At 44.1% G+C, this 25,605-nt stretch overlaps 1 protein-coding gene across 1 annotated transcript in view; it reads right to left on the bottom strand.

The window, feature by feature from the left end:
- Positions 1–24,342, bottom strand: part of LOC124777750 (keratin, type II cytoskeletal 68 kDa, component IB-like) — a 55,164-nt gene extending 30,822 nt beyond the window's left edge. The window contains exon 1 of the mRNA XM_047253255.1: positions 24,261–24,342. Coding sequence (XP_047109211.1) covers positions 24,261–24,342 — 82 coding nt within the window. The remainder of the gene's footprint in view (positions 1–24,260) is intronic.
- Positions 24,343–25,605: the final 1,263 nt, after the last annotated feature.

The raw sequence follows: 25,605 nt of genomic DNA on the forward strand, positions 1-25,605 counted from the left end.
GCGGCTCTGGTCGCAGAAAACCATCATAACAGCTGGGAGAGCGGTGTGCTGACCACAAGCCCCTCCTATCCGCATCCTCAGTTGAGGATGACACGGCTGTCGGATGGTCCCGATGGGCCACTTGTGGCCTGTCGATGGAGTGTTTTATTATCCAAGTACTGCTTCTCGCAGAGAGCATCCTTCGTTGAGCTAGTCAGATGGAAGTCTTCTGATAGGTGGCAAGGAACTCAGTCTGCACAAAATTTTCAGTACCCCAAATGGTGAATACCCCAACTGATGCATGAGTTTGTCAACAATACCAGCGGAGACATCCAGCTGAGACGTTTGAGTATGATCCGTCGATGACCTCGAATGAGAGTGTCCGCACGTTCCAACAATGCCGGAGTCACAGTTGTGTGTGGCTGGCCGGTACGCGGGAGATCGGACATGTTTGCTCGACCTTATTGGGATGATGACAGACGCCTCGCCCAACAGCTCACCATGCTTTTGTTCACTGCCAGGTCTCCGTAGGCATTCTGCAAGCGCCTATGAATATCTGCGAAGCTCTGGTTTTCCAAGGAAAGAAACTCAATGACAGCTCTCTGCTTGGAAAGCACTTCCGTTACAGACGCCACCTATCAGAACTGTGTGAAACTATAAGGGCTGAAGCGGGAATAATCCAGGATCTCTCAGGATAAATTCCGCATTTTTCCAGGAAAGTGACAGAGAAAAAACGTGTTGCGTTACTTATCGAACTCCCCTCGCAGTAATGGGTACATCCAGACACGATAACTCCTTTCTGACATTCTGTCTCGTCTCCACCTCGACCTGTCTTACTGCACTGATTACATCCACTCGACCACTTCACTGCCAAGACTTAGTCAGGGATGGGGGGTCACATTGCCACCCGGTACAAACTCTATGATTTGTACAGAGCTCCAATGTGACCAGTGCGCTCTTTCTAAGTTATATTGTGGCTGCTGAGATTATTAAGTGGAAGCTCGATTAGAACGCGATGCTGCGAAAGCTCTTTCATTGACCATTGCGGATTTGCAGATACACACTAGCCGGGAATACTGCCTACCCGTTGCTTCAGGTCAAACTGCGGCCGTGACAAAACAGTTACGTCGAGTTACGCGACCGTGGGCGCCCGCGAATGTCGAGGCGAGGCTGCTCGACCCATATCGCACGGTATGGGCGGCGGCGCGACTATGCACGCGGGGCGCGGCCCGCATACAGAGCGCCAAATTAGCCACCTGAGGTTCCCGTGGCGGCCACCAGCCGGATGTGGCGCTAGCGGCGGCGGGCTTTCCCCAGACGGCCGCAGCCGGCAAGTGCAAGGTCGGCCGCGCGGGTTTCCCCGACCTGTCCCGTCCGTACACAAGCCGCCTACCATCTGCAGCCGTTTACGTTTTTCTCCTCTGTTTGCAATGAATCTTCTGCGGAGATGTGACGTCACTGCTGCCTCAGGGCACAGTAATAGAGCCATTATTCTTTGCGCCACGTGTTAGTCTTGGCCCACAATCTCTCTGGTAGCGTCACCGTGTTTACTAAAGAGCAAGTGGGATCGACTTGTAACAACAATGGAGAAATACGCCGCGCTAGCTTAATAAGATCCACCTCAGGTAAAGACAAGCAACTGGACAGCGAATGTTCCACAGAAACAAAAGTAATGTCGGGTACGCTTAAAGGATGCGCTACAGGAACCGTAATATTCCCGCCATCTCCTTCTTCTTCCTTGTCTTGCCCCGCTTCTCTACGGGGTCGGCACTGTTATGTGGGATTTGGTAATTTTAGTGCTGGTGGTGATCAGAGGACGCCAACACTCACCCCAGGAGGAATTACCTGTCTGCATCTAGACTAAATCTCACGTTCAATTGCGAGGGCGCTCTAAATGTTTGCGTATCATGTATCTCAGGTGGGACATAGGTATCATCTCAATTGTTATTTAGCTGGATGTGGGAAACCGCCTAAAATCACATCGAGGTTGGCTGGCTTGCTATCACTCGTCGTCCATCACTGGGCAGATTCTATCAGCCATACGATCGCTTTCCCAAATCTCAAGAGCGGCGCTTTAACGTGGTCATTCATTCGGGACGGCAATGTTATCAACGGTTTTGGCATGGTTAGTTTAGAGGGGGGTGGGGGGTGGCAGATGCCCTTCCTAACGCCACTTCGTGACGAAAAATAAGTTATATTTAGTTTTTCGTTAAACCACGAATTCATGAGTCAATGAGACAATTAGCTCTGCGTACTTCTAACAATCTTGAGCCGCGCGTGGCTCGTGTTCGTGTCATCTCTTATTTTACATACTGTTTGTTTGTTTGTTTTTATTTTTTACCATATTGCCACCTCGTTATATTAGTTTCAATTTCTGTTGTGATTGAGTTGCTGCTTTGCCTGCCCATGAGCGGCAGCAGCAGCGCTTATCGATATAGCCCTGCCGTATCATGTTTGCTGACTTGTGCTACTTCCCGGTTGACATCTGTCGTGGAGCGAGTTGGAACGGGCCTGCAGTGCCGTTCGGACCTAGCATTCGAAGATTTGGGACGCCGCGGAAGTCGGTCGGGTTGGAGCAGTAGTGGGGCTTGGATATCCATGACTCGCCCGACCGTCGCCGGCATACATGACTTGAACTGGGGACGGTACTGGTCGATCGTCGGTTGGTCGTCTTACCGGACGACGTGCATTTGCTCGCCAGTCGCATATGGGTTGGTGGTGTGTGTCTCAACTCGTGGTTCTGCCGTGTCATTGTCCAGTCACTGCTTTTAGCATTGGCTGCGTTCTTCGTCCAAGTGTTTTTGGAATTGTGTGCAGCTTCTGATATCGACTGCTCAGTTATTTTAGTGCTGTCTCCATGTTGGTGTGCGACTCGTCGTTCGGTTGGCGTGGAGCAGTGAGGAAATCTTCGCAGGGCGTGGTTTGCCTGGGCCCACTGGCGGTCTCTACGCAGTGTCGGAGTGTGTGAGGCTGTTCCCATTGCTAATAGGTCCGTGGCTCACCGACCGTGGACACGAAAGTTCAGTTTGGATTTAATTGATCAGCAAGTCAAGACTGTTCACATTGTGCCATCTGGTTCTCGTTGTTGGCTGTTGGGACATTCCCGCGAGTAACGTGTGTTCGAGTTGGCGAAGGTTTAGCCACCGTTCAGTGGAGTCTAACTGTATTTCGTTATTTGCAATTGAAGTGCACCAGCGGAATTTTCTGCCTTGTGATCGTTAATGTTCCGGTTACCTGCCCTGGCCGTTGGCGTAATTTCAGGTAGTGTCCTTTTTTCACTGTGTTGTCGCTGTCCAGCATGGCGTCTAGTTTGACAGCTTATTGTATACTAGGTTGTGGGCGTCCATGCCTTTTCCGTTTTGCATTGAACTCCCGGTTGCGTGCTGGTCGATTGGAGCGCAAGTTACCTTGTCGGTGGTTCTGTTGACAGTCTGTTGGTTGGGTTGTCGTCGGATCGAGAATGGTTGGGCCGACTGCCTGTCTCACCTAAGTGATCGTTAGTATTTCAAGTGCTGGCCGATCCCTTCAACTTCTGAGCGCCGTTAGTTGCACTTCCTGTTCTTATTTTCTGTTGTGTGTATTTGTACGACTCATAGCCGATGGTTTTGAATTAAAGTTGAATTGTTTTTAGAGGAAGTCCCTTGCTTGTCAAGTGTTAGATTGTTTGGGGCCTTCAGCCTAATTTAAGATAAAGCTTCGTTGTTTAAATTTATTTTACCTTGAGTTCTAAGTCATGGGGCCTTCAGTCGTTTCTAAATTAAGGGTCTTTGTCTTTCTAGCATCAGACTGTTTGGGGTCTTCAACATAATTGAAGATAAGGCCTTCTGCCTTGTGGTTTTTTTTAAAATTTGATTTTACCTTAAATCTTAAATCATTGTCCTTCAGCCGTCTTTAAACTAAGGTTGTTGCTTTTCAAGTGTTAAATTTTTGCCCTTCAGCCAAATTATAGAACTTACTTGAATCTTAATTGTTATTGCCTTTTCAAGTTGGTAGAATAAACGAGAGCACAATTACGCTGAATGCGACCTGCAGAAAAAAGAACACTCCTCTAATCAATTACCTGCATGGTACCCTGGTGTTTAGACGTTTCAAACAATGTTCTGCCATCGACATCCAGAAGCTATGTTCTCGAAAATCTCGTGAGTTTGAACTTCTGTAGACACACACACACACACACACACACACACACACACACACACACACACTATGTCACAATGTCTGTGTGCGTGTTTGTGAGTGTCGCTGACATCAGATTATATTTGTTTCTTCATGATGACACGTGTCACCCACATTAATAAATTACTTCTAAATTCTTCACCCCTTCATTTGACACACACACAAGCACACGAACGAATGCATTTAATAGCGCTGTTTGGAATTTCCCATCGATGGTTCTTTAAATTATTCTGTAACACTTCAGACTAAAGTAGCACCTTCACAGAATTGTCACCCACCAAGGATTCATGTAAGTATCCTGTCATAGAATAATCTGAAAATCATTTTGCACTAATACTGAACAAATGACGAAATATTCATTTCACATAAAAAGCTGCAAGATGTGCTCTAAAAGTCGTGCCAGCACCAAGGCGGGAGAGCGGATGAACCTCCCCACATGATATCATTATCATCCCAAGGAGAACACTCATTTTGCAAGCCTTGTGGCTTCACGTGCCAGTTGCGCTGGCTGTGATGCAACAGAACAATGATCTGCGCTTCCTGGTAGTCTCGCTGTTCCAAGAATGTTTGGAGGTCGCTACAGCGCAGCGTATATATGTGAGGGTCGGCAGCTGGGAAGTTGCAGAGTTCTGATCTCTGCAACAAGGAGGGTGTGCTCTGCTAGACGCACAAACACCTGTTCGAAAGAAATCGCCCACTTGCAGAAGTGACCAGTCCCTTTCTGTGCCGACAGACCCTAAGACAGCCGTTTTCATGTCTGGGTTGCAATAAAATTTCGACTCAGGTGTTTTGCTGGCGTTAGAAACGCACCTCTTGACTGTTGCCACCAAATTGCTTTCCATCTTTCACTTTTTTGTGGCTTAAGAGTTGAGCGTGTAGGACACTGTTGATTCTGAACCCAATGTCAGGTGGGGCTATAGCCCTGGCGGCCTCGTTAAGTCCTAATCGTATCTCCGTTCTGTGCTTTAAGTCCTTTCCACGGTCAGTGGCAAGACGTAATTTTACACGGCTTAGCTTGGTGCACATACATATGATCACAAATGTACACATTAACACTACCTCAACAGTAGTCCATCAGAGAAGGTACCACTGGAATGAAATGAAATATCGTGTGGCGAAGCCCCCCTGGCGGGTAGACCCGATCGCCTGGTGCAAGTCTTTTGAGGTAACGCCACTTCGGCGACTTGCGCGTCGGTGAGAATGAAATGATGATTACGAAAACGACAGAGACGCCCAGTCCCGGAGCGGAGAAAATCTCCAGCACAGGCGGGAATCGAACCTGGGCCCCGCGGCACGACGTGTCGGCACGGTGGCAGACATGGTGCCACTGATGGTTGCAAAAAACCCTTAGGTGAGGACTGGTACAAAGACAGTTTTGATGCTTGCGGAAAGTGTTGGGACGCTCCAGATTAACTGCAGAACAACTATACTCCACATTGGTAAACGTGAGGTCTATCCCTGCTAGAGATGACGTAGAACCTCTGACACCGGCAAACTTTCTGGTCGGCGAAGGACCACTAAATGTGCGCATTTGACACGAGTCTACTGTCACACTCAGTCTGACCAAAGAATTAGCACAGCACACAACGGCAATAAAAATAGGATTATACAGGCTCATCTCGATTACTTGCAATCTATCAAGTCCATACACATTGCGAATTCAAATGGTTCAAATGGCTCTGAGCACTATACGACTTAACTTCTGAGGTCATCAGTCGCCTAAAACTTAGAACTAATTAAGCCTAACTAACCTAAGGACATCACACACGTCCATGCCCGAGGCAGGATTCGAACCTGCGACCGTAGCGGTCGCTCGGTTCCAGACTGTAGCGCCTAGAACCGCACGGCCACTCCGGCCTGCTATTGCGAATTCATGTTCACGTAATTCTACATTTATCGATTGTGATGGCCGCATCCAAGCTTTGCGAGCGCACGTGAAAACGTTAGTACAAGGGTTGGAACTTTAATAGTGGCAACTATTTATTTACAACTCGTACAAAATAGATATGTGTTTCAAAGTTTTACTGACCTTCAAAGTAGTCACCAGCATTGTGTATAACCTAGCTCTAGACCCTCTCAGTTGGAGGGAGATACGGTGACCTTGCTGGCCAAGGTAGAGCTGCCAGCGATGCGGAAGTCGTAGGATAGTCTTAGTCCTGGCCAGTTGCGTTGACAGTTCGAGCGACTCGGTCTCTTCCCCGACGTATTTGTAGCAATTCTGAAGCGAATGCCGTGAAGTGTTTCCTTCAATTTAGAAATCGAGCTGAACTCACGAGGGCTTAAGTCAGGGGAGTTCAATAGCTGGTATAGCACTTAGCAGCCCCATCAGTTGAACAAATCAGTAACAGCTTGCACTATACGTGCTTGACCAATGTTCTGCAAAATGATGGTCAGGTCCTGCAGAAAGTACCATCACTTCTGTCTCTAAGCTGGTCGTAGGTTGTGTTCCAAAAATGAACAGCATAGAGACAGAAGTGATGACACTTTCTTCAGGACCTGACCATTATTTTGCAGAACATTGGTCAAGCACGTGTAGTGCAAGCTGTTACTGATTTGTTCGACTGATGGGGCTGCTAAGTGCTATACCAGCTATTGAACTCCCCTGACTTAAGCCCTCGTAAGTTCAACTCGATTTCTAAACGGAAAAAACACTTCACGGCATTCGCTTCGAAACTATTACAAATTCGTCGGGCAACAAACAGCGCCGCTCGAACTGTCAACACAACTGGCACTGTTAAGAGTATCCTACGACTGCCACATCTCTGGCAACGGGTTACACACAATGCTGGTGACCACTTCGAAGGTCAGTAAAACTTTGCAACACGTGTCTATTTTGTACGAGCTGAAAATAAATAGTTGCCACTATTAAAGTTCCAACAATTGTACTTATGATCGTGTACAAGTACCAAAAATTCTCAAAACTTTCCCGACGATAACTGCTGAGGCTGGCTTATTCATGTCATGCAAACAGGTTTTACATGAGGGGAGATACTTCGCTTGATGGAATTTGTAGGAGCAGTAATAGACGCAGCGCTTCATTGGCAGGAGATCTACTGTGCCAATAAAACGTCGACTTACACTCCCGTGCCAGCGGCCCCTCTTGTCCGTGCTAATCAGAAATAGACATTACTCAAAGGCAATAAAAATTACGTCTATTTTGGATCTTTTTGCGAAGAATGTGGCCATCGGGACGAAGAATGTAATACAATTACTGACGACACTACACGAAAACAGAAACTGAGACTTACTAACGGGTGTTTTCTATGTCTAAACCGACGACGTAAAGTGTCATATTGCTGAAAGAAGAGTATGGCATTTTGTGATGACGGTAAAATACCGAATCACAAATCGATATGCATCGAAGGTACGTAGCGTAAGATCTTAGTAGCAATGAGCAAAGTCACTTCCGTTATTAACAGGCAGCGGACGGATCCCGAATTCACTCATGTCTCGCGCCAGGTGTTGAGGTCGGATCACGTGTTTAACTACGCGCTGCGAAAAGATTTCTGCTGTTTATGCCGGTAGCAACGTAGCAGACGTGATTGTCTCCATGTACCGTATGCTTCTTTAGCAATGTCATGTATCAGGTAGTTACCATTTGCGTCTACGAGTTCCTCCTCCTTTTAGAGATGGCGCTTTTCAGAAATGAAATGAACTACCGTGAAATAGGTCCCGAGGCTGTCGCCGATCAGTATTTAGATGTACCTTTACATGTAGTTAGTGATTACATCACGATTAAAATTGATAAAAAGTGGTACTTTTCTGCACGAATTAATAATTATTTTTTCATAATGTCGAGAAACGATTTATGTTCAAAGACCGAAAGTTTAAAATAAAAAAATGCAGAGTTGAAGAGATATAATTTTTTTCGACATTACATGAACGAACCAAACAGCTAGCTCGCAAAATAAAGTTTTGTGTAATCAAACGACTGTACCGTAGGAAGATTAGAGGAACTGCGTTGATCAAGCTGCATACAAACAGAACAGCGAGCAACATCCGGCCACGGTGCTAAGATGGAACAAAGACACAAAAAAGACGCTCTGCTTATTAACTATCCGAACGGGACGGAGTTTGATAGATGTGATGTACATGTAGACAAACATATGATTATAATTTCAGAAAAATTATATGATTTATTCAAGAGAAAGAGCTTCAGGAAGGCGATAACGCATTGGTCCACCTCTGTCCCTTATGCACACAGTTATTTGGCTTAGCGTTGACTGACGGAGTTGTTGGATGTACTCCTGAGGTATATCGTTCTAAATTCTGTACAACTGATGCGTTACATTGTCAAAGTCCCGAAATGGTTGGAGGGCCCTACCCATAATGCTCCAGACGTTCTCAGTTGAAGAGAGATACGGCGACCTTGCTCGTCAAGGTGGAGTTTGACAAGAACCAAGAAAAGCAGTGGAAACTTTCGCCGTGTGCAGGCAGGCAATGTCTTGCTTGAATTGTAAGCCCAGGCTGGCTGGCCATAAAGGGCTACAAAACGGTACGAAGAATAACGTCGATGTACTGCTCTGCTGTAAGGGTGCCGCAGATCACAACCAAAGAGGTCATGCTATGAAGTGAAATGACACCTGAGACCATCACTCCTAGTTGTCGGCCATATGGCTGGCGACAATCTGGTTGACATCCCACTACTGTACGGGGCGTCTGTAGACACGTGTGTGGCCTGGAATCCCATTGACTGGTGTAGAATTGTCTTCAGTGACGAGTCTCGCTTCGAATTGAGCCCCGATGACCAGCAAAGACGTGTCTGGTGACGTCCTGGACAACAGTGGAATACCACCGTGATACTTCGCCTGCAGCCGGCCGGAGTGGCCGTGCGGTTCTAGGCTCTACAGTCTGGAACTCGGCAACCGCTACGGTCGCAGGTTCGAATCCTGCCTCGGGCATGGATGTGTGTGATGTCCTTAGGTTAGTTAGGTTTAATTAGTTCTAAGTTCTAGGGGACTTATGACGTCAGAAGTTAAGTAGCATAGTACTCAGAGCCATTTGACCCATTTGAACTTCGCCTGCTACACGGCTAGACAACCAGGAGTGAAGGTCTGGGACGCCATTTCACTCCATAGAGGAGAGGAATTCGTGGCGGGCCACATCAAACAAGTCAGAAGACTGATGGCTCACAAAAAAAAGCAAGACCCCTTTTTTGGTTGTCATCTGCAGCACCCTTACAGCACAGCTGTACGTTGAAGATATTCTGCCATCCTGGGCTTACATTTCAGCAAGATAATGCCCGCCCGCACACATCGAGAGTTTCTACTGCTTGCCTTCTAGATTTCCAAAGCCTACCTCGGCCAGCAAAGCCGCTAGATTTCCCTCAAGCCGAATACGTTTGGAGCATTATTTGCAGTCCTCAAACCGACTCGTGTTTTGGCTGTGTAACGAAACGGTATAACAGAATTTGGCATGAATCCCTCAGGAGGACATCTAACAACAGGGGTCAGGGATTTTCTCTGCCTCATGATGACTGGGTGTTGTGTGATGTCCTTAGGTTAGTTAAGTTTAAGTAGTTCTAAGTTCTAGGGGACTGATGACCATAGATGTTAAGTCCCATAGTGCTCAGAGCCATTTGAACCATCTAACAACTATGTCAATCAATTCCAAGCCAAATAATTGCTTGCCTAAGAGCCAGAGGTGGACCAGCGCGTTATCGATTTGCTCAGTCTGTTAAGCTCTTTCTCTTGATTAAAATATCCAGTTTTTTCTGAAATTGTAATTATTTGTTTTTCTGTACATGTATATCACTTCTACCAATTACCGACTAATTCGGATAATTCCTTCATGGTGTATCCGGTTGGTTTTTATTGTATCTTAGAGTGTATATTCGCCTCAGTGAGTTAAAACACATGCAATACGCCAAACTTCAGTTGCGTATCGTAGGGTCAACAAGACTAAGAAAACTTACTCGATGTGTGTTAGACAACAGAAACCAAGCAACCCTCATATCAAAGTCGTTAACAGAAGATTTGAAACTGCCAGCCTCCGACCAACGACAACTTACAGTTTCCACGTTCGAATCTCATACTAGCTCCTCGTGATGGTACAGCCTTGTCAGTTTTGAAATTCAGGAGTGTGGACTAATGTTACGACCTTCGTCAACGCGTATGAAACTGATCAGTGGTTCACGCCACAGCCCTATGTTCCAGAAGATTATGGTGGCACGTGTCCGCGCACTGCACTCAGCTGATCGACGAACAGATTCCCAAAAATACATGCCCATCGAGTTTTAACTGGTAGTGATCATTATCAGAAAACTGTCGCCGATATACTACCGATCCGCGTTTCTATATCCATTGTTCTGATTCCCACCATATTCAGTTGGGTTCTCATTGGGAGCAGATTTGCTGTATTTGTACTTTGGACTCAGATGTCCACAGACGACGAATTGAGACCATTTTGGGACCTAGAGGTAACTCGCTCAACTACACATCGTGATCCAGTAATGACCAATATAAATTCTGTCTTTCAAGCCCACATACGACGAGTTGAGACCATTTTGGGACCTATAGGCAATTGGCATAATTGCACATCATGATCCAAGAATTCCAGGTATCTTATTTTGTGCTTCATGATCGAAGAGTCGTCCGCCTTCATAAGAAATATTATTCAGTATTCTGCTAATCCACAGAATGCAGAACATAGATCTCGTAGTTCACATAAAAGGCTTCTTAGCAACGACCATCATCTTATGTTGGACGAGGGTAATCCCAAAAGTAAGATCTCCTATTTTTGTAAGTACATAGAGCTGTTTATTTCTTCAATGGTTTACATCAGTTTACAGCTTGATCATTTAGCTATTTTTCGACATAATCACCATTTCTGTCGATGCATTTTTGTAGACGCGGTGGCAGTTTTTGTATGCCCATGTCATACCAGCTCGCCGCCATGCTGTTCAGAAAGTTATTAACCGCTTCTTTCAACTCGTCGTCGGAGCTGAATCGCTTTCCGGCCAAATGTTCTTTTAAACTACGGAACAGGTGATAGTCTCTGGGCGCCAAGTTAGGACTATAGGACGATTATGTTCCACTGAAACTGTTGCAGGAGAGCAACGGTTTGCCGAGCGATGTGTGGGCGAGCGTTGTGATGGAGAATGTGTACGCCCTTGCTGAACATTCCTCTTCTCCGGTTCGGAATTGCCCGTCTGAGTTTTTGCAGAGTCTCACAGTGCCTGTCAGAATTAATCGTGGTCCCAGCGATTCTGTTCCGACGACGAGGTGAAAGAAGAGGTTCATAACTTTCTGAACAGCATGGCGGCGAGCTGGTATGACGTGGGCATACAAAAACTGCCACAGCGTCTACAAAAATGAATCGACAGAAATGGTGATTATGTCGAAAAATAGCTAAATGTTCAAGCTATAAATGATGTGTAACCATTGTAGAAATAAACAGGTCTATGAACGTATAAAAAAATAGGAGACCTTACTTTTGGGTTTACCCTCGTAATACACTGAATGCAGAACGTATATTTCGTAGTTGACAATAAAAGGTTTCTTAGCAACGACTCCTTACAAGACATGCACCATCATCTTATGTTGGACTACACATAAGCATGTAGAGCTCGTTCTTCCTGAAAATCCAAGTAACACCATGCTTTACCTCCCGCATCAGGTAGTTAACAAGGAGTAACTTGATTAAATGAAGTGAATGATCGTTTTCGACACGTCTAATGAGATCAACGCTTTCGCTCTCAACAACGTTAAATAGATGTGACATTCATATATATATATGAAATATGTGTGATGTACGCCGACGAAGCCCCGGGAAAAAAGCTAATGTGAATAAAATGTATAACAGCCTATGGGTTTCGAAATAGGCAGTTCTGCTTCAGTTTAAACAATGTATTGAATCACTTAGAGAGCTACTTCAAGAGAGGCGATTCATTTAAGATCCAGTTCAGTACCAGGACGCTTGAACGATCGCGCTCGATCTGGCGGGAGCTGCTTCGCATCTTGCTAGTGGAAGTAATTTTCAACAGTAGTATTCTGCCAGTGAAGCAAGCACAGGTGGTGGCATAAAGTTCTCCATCAGTAAACGTAGGGCCAGTGTTCGGGGCTAGCTTCCAAACCTCTGACCATGTCCCATGTGGCGAGGGCACCCTTCTGCCGGATGGTGGCATTAAGTTCAATAGCTCCTCTTAGAGACGAGTAGGATACGAGCAGGCTCAGAAAGTCGCCTTATTTTTGCTCGTTTACCAACAATACAAATTCCGCACTATACTCCACGCGCACTCATCACAGCCATCTAAACGAAACAGTTACGTTCAACCACGAAACTCATTCTTCATGATGCCACCGAACGGTCGAGTATAAAAAGGTTTGAATAATTTAGGCCTCTGTACGTGTAGGTAATTTTCCAGCCTAAAGTGCTACACAGAATTCACAAAGTAACTAATTTTGTTGTTATCAGAACTGTCGGACTGGAGATTGGAGATTTATTGGTACCATCCGCGAAACCAAATGTAACACTAAAAGATGTTAATATCTCGGATCTCATTAACTAGTTAAAACTGAATATGTTAATTAAAATTACAGATAGCATTAGCGTTAGACACAACATGCATGTACTCGATTTCTAGTGTCCCTGTGGCTATGTAAGTAACTACAGGATTAGCAAAATAAAAGTGGCCCAGAAAACATTCCATATACCTTAAGACAGCCAACCCAACGTACAAATGGTTCAAATGGCTCTGAGAACTATGGGACTTAACTTCTGAGGTCATCAGTCCCCTAGAACTTAGAACTACTTAAACTTAACTAACCGAAAGGACATCACACACACCCATGCCCGAGGCAGGACTCGAACCTGCGACCGTAGCGGTCACGCGGTTCCAGACTGTAGAGCCTAGAACCGCTCGGCCACCCCGGCCGGCCCCAACGTACATCATCCGCAATTAAGCAGATGATGTCAGTTAAGTTGCCTCTCTTAAGGTACATAAAATATTTTCGGGATCACTTTTATTTTGCCCACCCGGTATAAGAGTACATAGCCAATGGTGCGGGGATGGATGCTCAGAAGTTTATAAAATTTATTCTGGCACATAATTCTTCTTTCGCCTCCTGCAATGGAGCCATGCTGAAGTGTAGGTAACTATGTAACTGCCTCCGCAAGTCAGTTCAAAGGCCGGAATTAGGAAAGGACATACTACCACGTCTAGCAGCGCACTTCAGTGTTCAAACCTTCGAGTTGAGGACAGGTGCGCCCTTGCGCAATTGGGCAGCCATTTCTCAGCAACAACTTACCGAGGTGGAGGACTGGGCTTTCAATAACGACTCCACCCACCGAACTGACGCTTCTCTTGTAACCGCTGATCTGAAGTGAGGAAAAGAATCTTTTTTCAAACTGCTGAAAAGTACCTACACTTAATCTATTGCTGGCGCAGTACCGTCATTAGGGATGCCGGTTATCGCTGAACCAACAGGTTTTCGGTTATACCTGTTCTTTCAACTCCAGTTTATTCTGACTGTTAAACCGCTCGAAATAACCGATTTCTGAAATATGTTTCTGAAATAGCCGATTTTCGCCATTTTATTGCTGTTATTTTTTCCCTAAAGAGAACCGCAGCAAGTCGGTCGAAACGTCGGCAATTTAGTTGTTTTAGTAGTTTACAATGATGCGCCTTAATACCGAAAATTATTTTTTCCAAAAAAACACCGGCTGTGGAAGCCTTTTATCTTACTCCCTGTGTTGGTTGCTCGTTTCTAATCGTCGCCGTTGTTAAAATGGCACTGGTCGCATTTTCCATTTTCTAGAATAACTCAATATTTCATAACAATGGAAAGTTTACAAATAAACGTAACTCTTTTTTAAAAAAAGTTTTATTTCAAAAAATTTACATACTGTTATCTCAGGTTTTGTGCAGGGTGTTCGGAAATTTCCGTTGCAGACTGCAAGGATTTCTAGAGAGGAGTGAGTACATAAGATTTTGAATAGGAGTCCGTTTTACGACGGTTTCAATTCAGATGTTTAGCTCATCCATTTCTGCTTGACGAATAGAATCAGGCGTGACGCAGTACAATTATTAGGTAAAAATTCGGAAGGAAACATAACGGTACATTCATTTATCACTTGAGAACATTTGAAGTATTAACGCTTAAACATTACGTATTTACATAATTCCAAACTAAACAAGAACCCAGCATGTTTTACGTACAGAACAGTACTGATGCATTACAACAGCTGCTCGATGTACTTAAGTGATAAATCGAGGTTTCGTTATGTTTCCTTTAAAACTATTACCCAATAATTGTATTGCATCAAGCTTAATTCAGTTCCTCAAGCAGAAGTGGATCCGTTAAATATCTGAACTGAAAACGTGGTAGAAACGGGTTTCTGTTTGAAATATTAAGCACTCATTCGCTTCTGCAATTCCTATACGTTTGTAACGGGAATTTCCGAACACCCGGTATATTGCTGGTTCTATCATAAGTGGAATGTTATTACACAAGACCACTAGACTTTTAATTATACACTCACAGTGTACGATAGCTGAGCTGTATATTAAATACACGCTCAGCTGGTGTATACCTGCCCTTAGATAAATTACATTTCGTACCTACACTGATGCTTATCTCTGCAAAATTGTTACATACTAAGTTACATTTTACATGTAACTTTGTAAATTTTGTTTTATATTATGGCTGGAATATCAATTCACTGAGCCCAGCGTTTTTATGTAAGCGTTAATGAATACCAAATTACGCATTGTTGTAATATAGTATTTTATTAAACAGCTAGATGTTCACTTGAATGAGATTTTCACTCTGCAGCGGAGTGTGTGCTGATATGAAACTTCCTGGCAGATTAAAACTATGTGCCCGACCGAGACTCGAACTCGGGACCTTTACCTTTCGCGGGCAAGTGCTCTACCATCTGAGCTACCGAAGCACGACTCACGCCCCGTCCTCACAGCTTTACTTCTTCCAGTATCTCGCCTCCTACCTTCCAAACTTTACAGAAGCTCTCCTGCGAACCTTGCAGAACTAGCACTCCTGAAAGAAAGGATATTGCGGAGACATGGCTTAGCCACAGCCTGGGGGATGTTTCCAGAATGAGATTTTCACTCTGCAGCAGAGTGTGCGCTGATATGAAACTTCCTGGCAGATTAAAACTGTGTGCCCGACCGAAACTCGAACTCGGGACCTTTGCCTTTCGCGGGCAAGTGCTCTACCATCTGAGCTACCGAAGCACGACTCACGCCCGGTGCTCACAGCTTTACTTCCGCCAGTATCTCGCCTCCTACCTTCCAAACTTTATCTGCAAGGAAGTTTCATATCAGCGCACACTCCGCTGCAGAGTGAAAATCTCATTCTGGAAACATCCCCCAGGCTGTGGCTAAGCCATGTCTCCGCAATATCCTTTCTTTCAGGAGTGCTAGTTATGCAAGGTTAGCAGGACAGCTTCTGTAAAGTTTGGAAGGCAGGAGGCGAGATACTGGCAGAAGTAAAGCTGTGAGGACTGGGCGTGAGTCGTGCTTCGGTAGTTCAGATGGCGCCGGCACGGTAGCTCAGCGTGTTCGGACAGAGGGTTACGTACCCTCTGTAATAAAAAAACTGAGTTAATCGATCATCAAAGAACTTAATCGGATGTCTTACGACGTCCGTCCCGATCAGATACAACGAACAAACGCGGACAAAATGAGAATTAAAATAAAAAAAAAGATGGTAGAGCACTTGCCTGCGAAAGGCAAAGGTCCCGAGTTCGAGTCTCGGTCGGGCACACAGTTTTAATCTGCCAGGAAGTTTTAGATGTTCACTTGTTTTAATTAGATTTTTGTGCAATGACGCCATCTTTTGATGATCATTTTCGCCAGAGTCCTTACACAAGGTGATATTTATAAGATAATAAACTGGGTGGTGTAATAGATAGAACGTTATTTGTCATTTATAACTACATTGTATCAATCAATTGCATCAATACTTCTGTAATTTTTATTAACACCATGTAGTACTGCCACCTGGGCGGTTCTTCATCAAATACTTCGATGTGTTCAATGAACCATTTTGTATTCAGGTACCATCATGTAATGTAGACCAGGTACTCTATATCCATGTCTGCGAAGTTAAGCTTCGTTTTACCTAAGAATGTGTTACGGATTTTTTTGTGAACTCTATCTCTCCTTTTTTATGATGTTCATATCATGTATTTTATTACTGTTTTTCACTGAGTACGTGCTTCTTCCGTTTCTACTAAGATGTTTTATGTAATTGTACCAACGTATTTTCACTGATACCCTGTCATATATTTCTTTTGTACAGCCTTTGAGAATGACGTAGCGCCGAACCGCGTAAGCCAGTACAAAATTAATTGATACAGTGACACTATAAAATTAATTAATACAATGGTCAAGGTAAATATCAGTTTTTGAGTGCGCTAAGACGTCCGCAACGTCTCACAAAGCATTTACAAATCTTGCTGCTGATTTCAGGAACAGCCGCAGTTACACGAAGTATACCTCGTTTACACATAAAATATTACATTGGTGTGGTTTTTAAATTTTAAATTTATGATTGCTGTTTCCCATCTGTAAAGGAAATAACTACCATAAATTTAAAATTACCGGAAAGACTCCTTTACTGACATATTCATCCCAGATTCCCCTCGAAATCCCACGCCCTACAAACATGCAGCATCCCACCACATGATCCACCGTCTCCCTTCTATCTTCATCTTCCAAGAAGACTATAACTAGGAACCCAGTACAGTAAAAACAATAGCCAAAAATAATGAATTTGATTCCAATATTATTGACAAAATTCTCAATGAAAGACTGAGGAAGCAAACCAGACCCTACTGTACCTCATAAACAATATAGACAGACCGAAAAGCAAGTGATGGAATTTACCTTGCATAGGTAAAACTTCAAAAAGAATAAGCGACATTTTAAAGGCAAAGAGTCTCGCTGTGTTTTTCTATGTCCCACAGACACTAGGTAGATGTTTCTTCAGATCAAAAGGTAAACAACTAGACATCATGTTTAAGTTAGGGTTATAAGATCATCTGCCAAGATTGGCACTTTTGTTACATTGACAGACTGGGAGGTCAGTATGTTCTAGGCTCAGAGAACATGGTAGAAGCTGGAGATTAAGGAAGACAGATTCATCTTTGGTGAATATCGCTGAAACGAAAACCACAAATACGTAATACATTTAAAAGTCCTAGACGTAGAGCGAAAGGGTGCAAATCTTACTCAGAAATATTAGAAATTAAGAAACAAATGTCTGTATCCCACATTTATTATTGAATGAGCAAACTTAATTCAATTATTCACTCCTTTTAGACAAAGTTACAGCCTCTGCTTAGGATCAGAACCTTTGTGCTTTCATTCATTGATAGACAATGACAAAAATAGCACTCTCCAAAGTATGTTTAATTGCAGTAACTGTAAAAGCTGTCCAAATGAATTTTGTAAATCTTTGGGTAAAATTTGGCAACAATGGTAACTGTTACAGTTTAAGTCAAGAATGGGTAGATTAAGAAGCTGAAATGTTTATGTTGGCTTGGTTCTCATCTGTGAGCAATTTTGTACTAGTTTGTGAAACAAGGCTACACATGTGTTTCATTTAATTAGTACAACATACAATGTTTCACCAAGAACTCACAGTTGAATCAATTGAAATGAAAGTTCACTAATTTCATAAGGGTCTTTAGTTCAAATTAGAAAGCGATAGCTTCATTGTCGTTACCAGCACCAAACGCGAAGGGATCCAGGGGGTACGTTGTTGGCTGACATCTGTGCCACTACTAGAAAAACGGTCTCATGTCTAGAAGTGTGCTCCTTCAGCGTTGCCGAAAGCAAGAATGGATTGTATATCGGACCGATCAGAAGTCTAGTGAATTGGCAAGTCGTTACTTCGTTCGCAGTATGGTAGTTTCCTTGACTACCTCGAAAAACGTGCCACAGAAAACTTGTCACACTCTTATCGTCTTCATGGAAGGCGAGCTGCAGAGTTGCTTGCGTAATATCGCTAATAACAGCCGAGGCATGTAATCGGAACTGTAGTAGAACAGAAAGCATTTCTAGCAGAATATTACGTCGCACTTCGCACATATTTGTACACGTATTTCATTTGTATCTGTAACGAATTATGCCTGGTTTCATCAAAATCGAAAGGAAACTTGTAATTGTTCCAGTGTATGTATGCGAAGTGTCCTGCGCAGTTGTTCAGCTCTTTTGGGGTGAAAATGACACAAACACTTTTTACATTTGTAAAGGGTAAGTATATCGTCTCATTTCATCACATTCACTCGCATTCCTTCCTTTTTAAATTTTTGGCGTATTTAAAAATACAGATAAGAGACAGATTGCACTTCATACTTTTAAAGTACTACAACTCAACTAAATGTAGGTAAGAAAGAGCAACTGGTCGTTTTTGAACGTTTTTCCATGTCAGCCCTTCTCATCCCCTTCTAGCCTAGGTCGCTGACGCATGCTTGTGCATTGCATTCGACTCAGAGATAAGCCGGTTCGAATCCTGGTGCTCGATGAAATTTTCGATGCTAATACTTGGCCGGTTAGGGGACGAGAGATGGTCCGTAAAGTTCCTGATCGACGGCCCTTGTGGCAGTGTCCCGCATTAAATACCAAACCTCTCCGCACTGTCTCATGAAGAAGACATGCGACACTGTTGATGGCGATACGTCCATTGGATAGGGACATTAAACTCGGCCGCACCCTCGGTGCTATTCCCGAGTAGTAGGCTATGAGCAGGCACCCTCTCTTTTATCTCACCATCATAATGCGTAACACTACGCTATATACTCATCAAGGGTAATATAAACGCGTACAAGAGCCAAGGTGAAATAAGAGTGGACGACCAAGGTCGAAGTCCTCTAATTATAAAGGGTGTAAGATAGGTACGTAGTCTTTCGCCCTACTGTTCAATCTCTTCGTGGGAGAAGCAGTGACGGAAATAAAAGGAAGGTTCAGGAGTGAAATTAAAATTCAGGGTGAAACGATACCACTGATACGATTCGCTGATGACATTGCTATCCTGAGTAAAAGTGAAGATAAACTACATGATCTGCTGAGAGAAATGAACAGCCTAATGAGCACAGAATATCGACTGAGAGTAAATTGAAGAAAGACGAAAGTAATGCAGTAGCAGAAATGAGAACAGCGAGAAACTTAACATCAGAATTAATGGTCACGAAGTAGACGAAGTTAAGGAATTCTACTACCTAGGCAGCAAAATAACCAATGACGGATGGAGCAAGGAGGACATCAAAATCAGGCTAGAACTGGCAAAAAGGGCTTCCTGGCCAAGAGGAGTCTACTAGTAACAAAAATCGGCCTTAATTTGAGGAAAAAATTTCTGCGAATGTGGTTTTGTAGCACGGCATTTAATGGTAGTGGAACATGTTCTTTGACAAAACCGGAATAGAAGAGAATCGAAGCATTTGAGATGATTTCACAGACGAATGTTGAAAATTAGATGGACTGGTAAGATAAGGTACGAGGAGCTTCTGCGTAGAATCGGATAGGAAAGAAATATGTTGAAAACACTGACAAGGAGAAGGGACAGGATGATAGGACATCCGTTAGGACATCAGGGAATGACTTCCATGGTACTATAGGGAGCTGTAGAGGGCAAAAACTGTAGACGAAGACAGAGATTGCAATACATCCAGCAAATAATTGAGCAGGTACGTTGCAAGTGCTACTCTGAGATGAAGAGGTTGGCACGGGAGAGGAATTCGTGGCGAGCCGCATTAAACCAGACAGAAGACTGATCACGCAGAAAAAAAAGATACACTCATCCATTACACTCACGTACACAATACTACTATGACATATCCGAATGGAAAGGGTCAGTCTGTATGGAGGAAAACACCCTTTCTACCAGGCAAGTGGACCCACACAACCAACAATGCCACATGTTATTTGTATGTTTTACACAAATAATGAGTCATGTATATACCAGTTTGCTCCAGACGTTCCTGAATTGTGCACCTACGTGACCACCTTCTCGTCTCCACCCCCAAACTATGGCAGGTATGTGGTTCATATCCCCACAGTGCTTCTCTCCAGGTAGTAAGCGATACCTGTACCAACTGTGGTTGAAATCGATCCAGTGGTTTAGGAGTATATGTGGGAAGTACATTCATAAATACATACATATGTAGAATGATTTTTACACATACGAATTAGGTAACCGTTTGATGGATTAACAGCAATAAATTTAGAAAGAAACTGTTCCTACACCTCAGAGAAGCTTGATCACAATCTGAGAACAAATTATCGAACAAGTTCAGTACACACTGGTGTCCAGAATTTTCTAGGTCGAAACTACACATATGCTCGAGGATCCCAAACTGAGTATTACGAGCTGAAAAACTAGTAGCCGAAAATTACTATTTACTTCTTTATGATGTAAACAGTTTGCACCTTACAGATCAACTTAAGCTCACGGCTGCTGTTCAAAGTGATGACCACCATTCTTAGTACGAGGGCAGTTCAATAAGTAATGCAACACATTTTTTTTCTCGGCCAATTTTGGTTGAAAAAACCGGATATTTCTTGTGGAATATTTTCAAACATTCCCGCTTCGTCTCGTATAGTTTCATTGACTTCCGACAGGTGGCAGCGCTGTACGAAGCTGTTAAAATGGCGTCTGTAACGGATGTGCGTTGCAAACAACGGGCAGTGATCGAGTTCCTTTTGGCGGAAAAGCAGGGCATCTCAGATATTCATAGGCGCTTGCTGGATGTCTACGGTGATCTGGCAGTGGACAAAAGCACGGTGAGTCGTTAGGCAAAGCGTGTGTCATCATCGCCGCAAGGTCAAGCAAGACTGTCTGATCTCCCGCGTGCGGGCCGGCCGCGCACAGCTGTGACACCTGCAATGGCGGAGCGTGCGAACACACTCGTTCGAGATGATCGACGGATCACCATCAAACAACTCAGTGCTCAACTTGACATCTCTGTTGGTAGTGCTGTCACAATTGTTCACCAGTTGGGATATTCAAAGGTTTGTTCCCGCTGGATCCCTCGTTGTCTAACCGAACACCATAAAGAGCAAAGGAGAACCATCTGTGCGGAATTGCTTGCTCGTCATGTGGCTGAGGGTGACAATTTCTTGTCAAAGATTGTTACAGGCGATGAAACATGGGTTCATCACTTCGAACCTGAAACAAAACGGCAATCAATGGAGTGGCGCCACACCCACTCCCCTACCAAGAAAAAGTTTAAAGCCAAACCCTCAGCCGGTAAAGTCATGGTTACAGTCTTCTGGGACGCTGAAGGGGTTATTCTGTTCGATGTCCTTCCCCATGGTCAAACGATCAACTCTGAAGTGTATTGTGCTACTCTTCAGAAATTGAAGAAACGACTTCAGCGTGTTCGTAGGCACAAAAATCTGAACGAACTTCTCCTTCTTCATGACAACGCAAGACCTCACACAAGTCTTCGCACCCGAGAGGAGCTCACAAAACTTCAGTGGACTGTTGTTCCTCATGCACCCTACAGCCCCGATCTCGCACCGTCGGATTTCCATATGTTTGGCCCAATGAAGGACGCAATCCGTGGGAGGCACTACGCGGATGATGAAGAAGTTATTGATGCAGTACGACGTTGGCTCCGACATCGACCAGTGGAATGGTACCGTGCAGGCATACAGGCCCTCATTTCCAGGTGGCGTAAGGCCGTAGCATTGAATGGAGATTACGTTGAAAAATAGTGTTGTGTAGCTAAAAGATTGGGGAATAACCTGGTGTATTTCAATGCTGAATAAAACAACCCCTGTTTCAGAAAAAAATGTGTTGCATTACTTATTGAACTGCCCTCGTACATGTTATAACTGGGTATAAAAAATTCCCACACTCATTGTCCTTACTGTTCCTCTCCGGTTTCTACTGTTGTTTCATACGGGACCACGAAAAATTCCATCGTGAACACACATCAGGCGATTGTGTATTGCTTTATACAGGTAGCGCCACTAACGTCGATGGAAAGCATAAGCTGTTTGAAATACTTTTTTCGCGTCCATTCATCACCTAGTACAGCGTGAAATATTTATTTCCAACGATTGATTCCTTACTCGAAACATTCAATTTCGAATCCTCTGTCATATATAAAATTTTGACATTAAAAATTTCAGTCGCATGTACATAACAGATTAAAGCTGTTTGCTAGAGCGAGATTCAAACCTGCGTAACTACTATTTTCAGGTTGTGCATTCTGAGCTCACTTTGCAAAGCCTTGACTGATAACAAGATCAACTCTCGACACTGTACAAAGTTTGCCTCGCCCGAATTGACTGGCGTTTCTGCTCTCGATGATTTCGTGAAACGAAAATTCGATTTCGTAAGTGCTTCACGTATTTGACGTCTAATTATACATCTCCCCAACAGCTAGAACACCGACGGGCGTTCTCGAGTTCGATTCCCGGGGGTCGCATCGGATTCTTCAGTAACAGACTTGCCCGATTTTGAATCATTTGAGGCCAGCTCGGAAGTTGCTTCGATAAAGAAGCAACAAAATGGGCACACGGGCGTATGGAGTGGTAGAAGGAACGAAGGAAGCTGATAGTTTAACGTCCCATTGATGTTACCGTTAGTGACGATTAGGAAACTCAGTGTGACTGGGATTGTTCGTTATAGTACATGTTACACAGATCATCTGAATATTTTTTTTTTTACTTAAATAATGACGAAAGAGTAAGTTATCATGATATGTAGACATGATCAGTTTTAACAATACTGAACATATTATTTTTCATTCCTACTAATGTGGATACCTTTAAAAATTAGTCTTTTTACAGCCTACTACTTTTTAAATAAAAATTCTAATGTGAAGCAGAAATAGTCCACAAGGAATGATATTACGTTAGATTTAAAGCTTGTGGTGCTATCAGACATCTTATGTTGCTGGGCAAATGATCAACACTTTTTGATGATTCACACTGAACTGCTTTCGGAGCCACTGACTACTTTAATAATGGGTAATAAAAGTCGGTTTTTTCTTCCTGTGCTGTAGGTATGGACAATACTACTTGGGTAGAAAACGTATATAGTGTGAAGGTGCAGTTAAATGGGCAGAATCACTGCGGGTGAACACATATTATTCTTGCTGCTCGATTAATATTTTCTTTCTAAGTGATGAGTTACTCCAGAAACTTATTCCATAAGGAATTATAGAGTGTAAATATGCAAAATATATCAGGACGCTTTTTGCTGACTCCTGTGCATTTGCCACATCAGTTGTTCGTATGATTGTATTCGTTGTACAAATCTGAATATAGTGTCACATCTATTTAAAACACTACGACCTATTGTGCCGTGGTCGGATCAGTCTGTTGCTAAAACCCAGCATTCTGAAGTTTTTGAAGGTCCGATGTACGACCTGACTAACTATTGACAGCAACGAGCCGGGGCTTCCATCGGATCTTTGAGAAAGCTACAACCCTCTGCTTGAGATGTTTTCCGCAGATGACTAAGAAATGCTAGGTTTCAACAATTACTTCATGCGACCATGGCATAACACTAAAGAGTATTTTAATTAGTGGGTCGTATCCGGCCTTGAAAGTGTACGTTTTACAATGAATACAGTGTGATATAGCAGAACTTAGCGAGAGCAGAATTTGTGCAGGGCCAGGATTCGAATCCGTGTCTCCTGCTTACTACACAAGCCATCTGGACACAGTGGTCATCGCAACTGCACGGACTACTCTTAGCACACCTCCCTCCAGACCCAAATTCTTAACTTGGCTACACGCTACTAATGTAGTGCCACTTCCCCATTATCCTCATCCATTATCTTCACGTCCGAAAGAACAGACCTGTTCACAAATATAACGAAAAGGAGTGGACTCAAAATAGAACACTGTCGTACTCCATGAGTGAAATAGGCTATTACTTCTACAGAGGAACCATCCAGTATTCGCCTGAAGTGGGTCGGGAAAGCCTAAACTGGATGGCAAAAAGGACAGCTTTGTTCCTCTAGAATGCGAGTCCAGTGCCTTACCCATTGGCTACATTGATCCGTTGGCCAGGCTTGCACCAGGTCGTGAACCGTACGGCAGTTCTTTTTACACAACAGCACACATTACCCTTCGATATTAATGCCTCGCACGTACTCCAGTGACTGGGCGCCCTACTGACCTGCGATGTCGGTGGGTGCGGCGCGGGCGACGGCGAACAGCAGCAGTGCGAGCAGCAGCGGCAGGTGGCGGGGCGTCGCCATGGTGACGGCTGGCGTCGCGGCGCGCGCCGCCGGCCTTTTAACACTTCCCTGCCCCCGGCGCGGCGCGGGGCGGGAATCCCTTATGTCGCATTGTGACACGGCCCAGGGGCGTGGCCCCCGCTCGAGGCTACTTCCGGCAGCCGGCGCGCGTCCCCCCTCCGTTTTTGGCGACGAGTGCTTCGTGACGAGAAGTGCTTTGCCCCGCGTCGACGTCTCACGGACCACGCGCAGTGGATCGTGGGAACACCTGTGCTCTGACGTGAAATCAAGGATACTCCCAGTTGCCGGTATTAGCGTAGATAATCCAAAAGCGGACAGATACTGGAGTCTCATAAAAATGTTGGGGGCAGGGAGAAGCCGCATAGGGGCGTAAGGACTACTGGTACTACATAGTATAAATTTATTATGCGAGATACAAGCTGACAGATTTCGTGTTAAAACACGCATCTCAGCGCGATCTTCGAGATGCAACTAAAGTCTTGACGTCGATATTTGTTTAGTTATGAGTGTACCCGTGTGCTTCCACAAGCAGTATACGATGGAAAACAGCTCTGTCGTTTGAGATTCCATATCAAACTAAACCAACACTTGATGTTGTATGCACAAAAACAATGGTGAGGGTGTCTGTACCAAAAATTCTGAAAAATTTCGAAGAATAACGCCTAATATCTGGCGTAATCCTACGCATATATTTTCAAGGATTAGGATTCATTGCGAAATCTACTAATATTTGCATGCACTCATCACGTCGCTCGTAGAGTTTGTTAAATTTCAAGAGGCTTTGATCGCTAAAAGTACACTACTGGCCATTAAAATTGCTACACCAAGAAGAAATGCACATGATAAACGGGTATTCATTGGACAAATATATTATACTAAAACTGGCACGTGATTAAATTTTCACGCAATTTGGGTGCATAGATCCTGAGAAATCAGTACCCAGAACAACCACCTCTGGCCGTAATAACGGCCTTGATACGCCTGGCCATTGAGTCAAACAGAGCTTGGATGGCGTGTACAGGTACAGCTGCCCATGCAACTTCAACACGATACCACAGTTCAACAAGAGTAATGACTGGCGTATTGTGACGAGCCAGTTGCTCGGCCACCATTGACCAGACGTTTTCAATTGGGAGTTCTGGATAATGTGCTGGCCAGGGCAGCAGTCAAACATTTTCTGTATCCAGAAAGGCCCATACAGGACCTGCAACATGCGGTCGTGCATTATCCTGCTGAAATGTAGGGTTTCGCAGGCATCGAATG

Source organism: Schistocerca piceifrons, chromosome 1 (genome assembly GCF_021461385.2).
Source record: "Schistocerca piceifrons isolate TAMUIC-IGC-003096 chromosome 1, iqSchPice1.1, whole genome shotgun sequence".
Lineage (NCBI taxonomy): Eukaryota > Metazoa > Arthropoda > Insecta > Orthoptera > Acrididae > Schistocerca > Schistocerca piceifrons.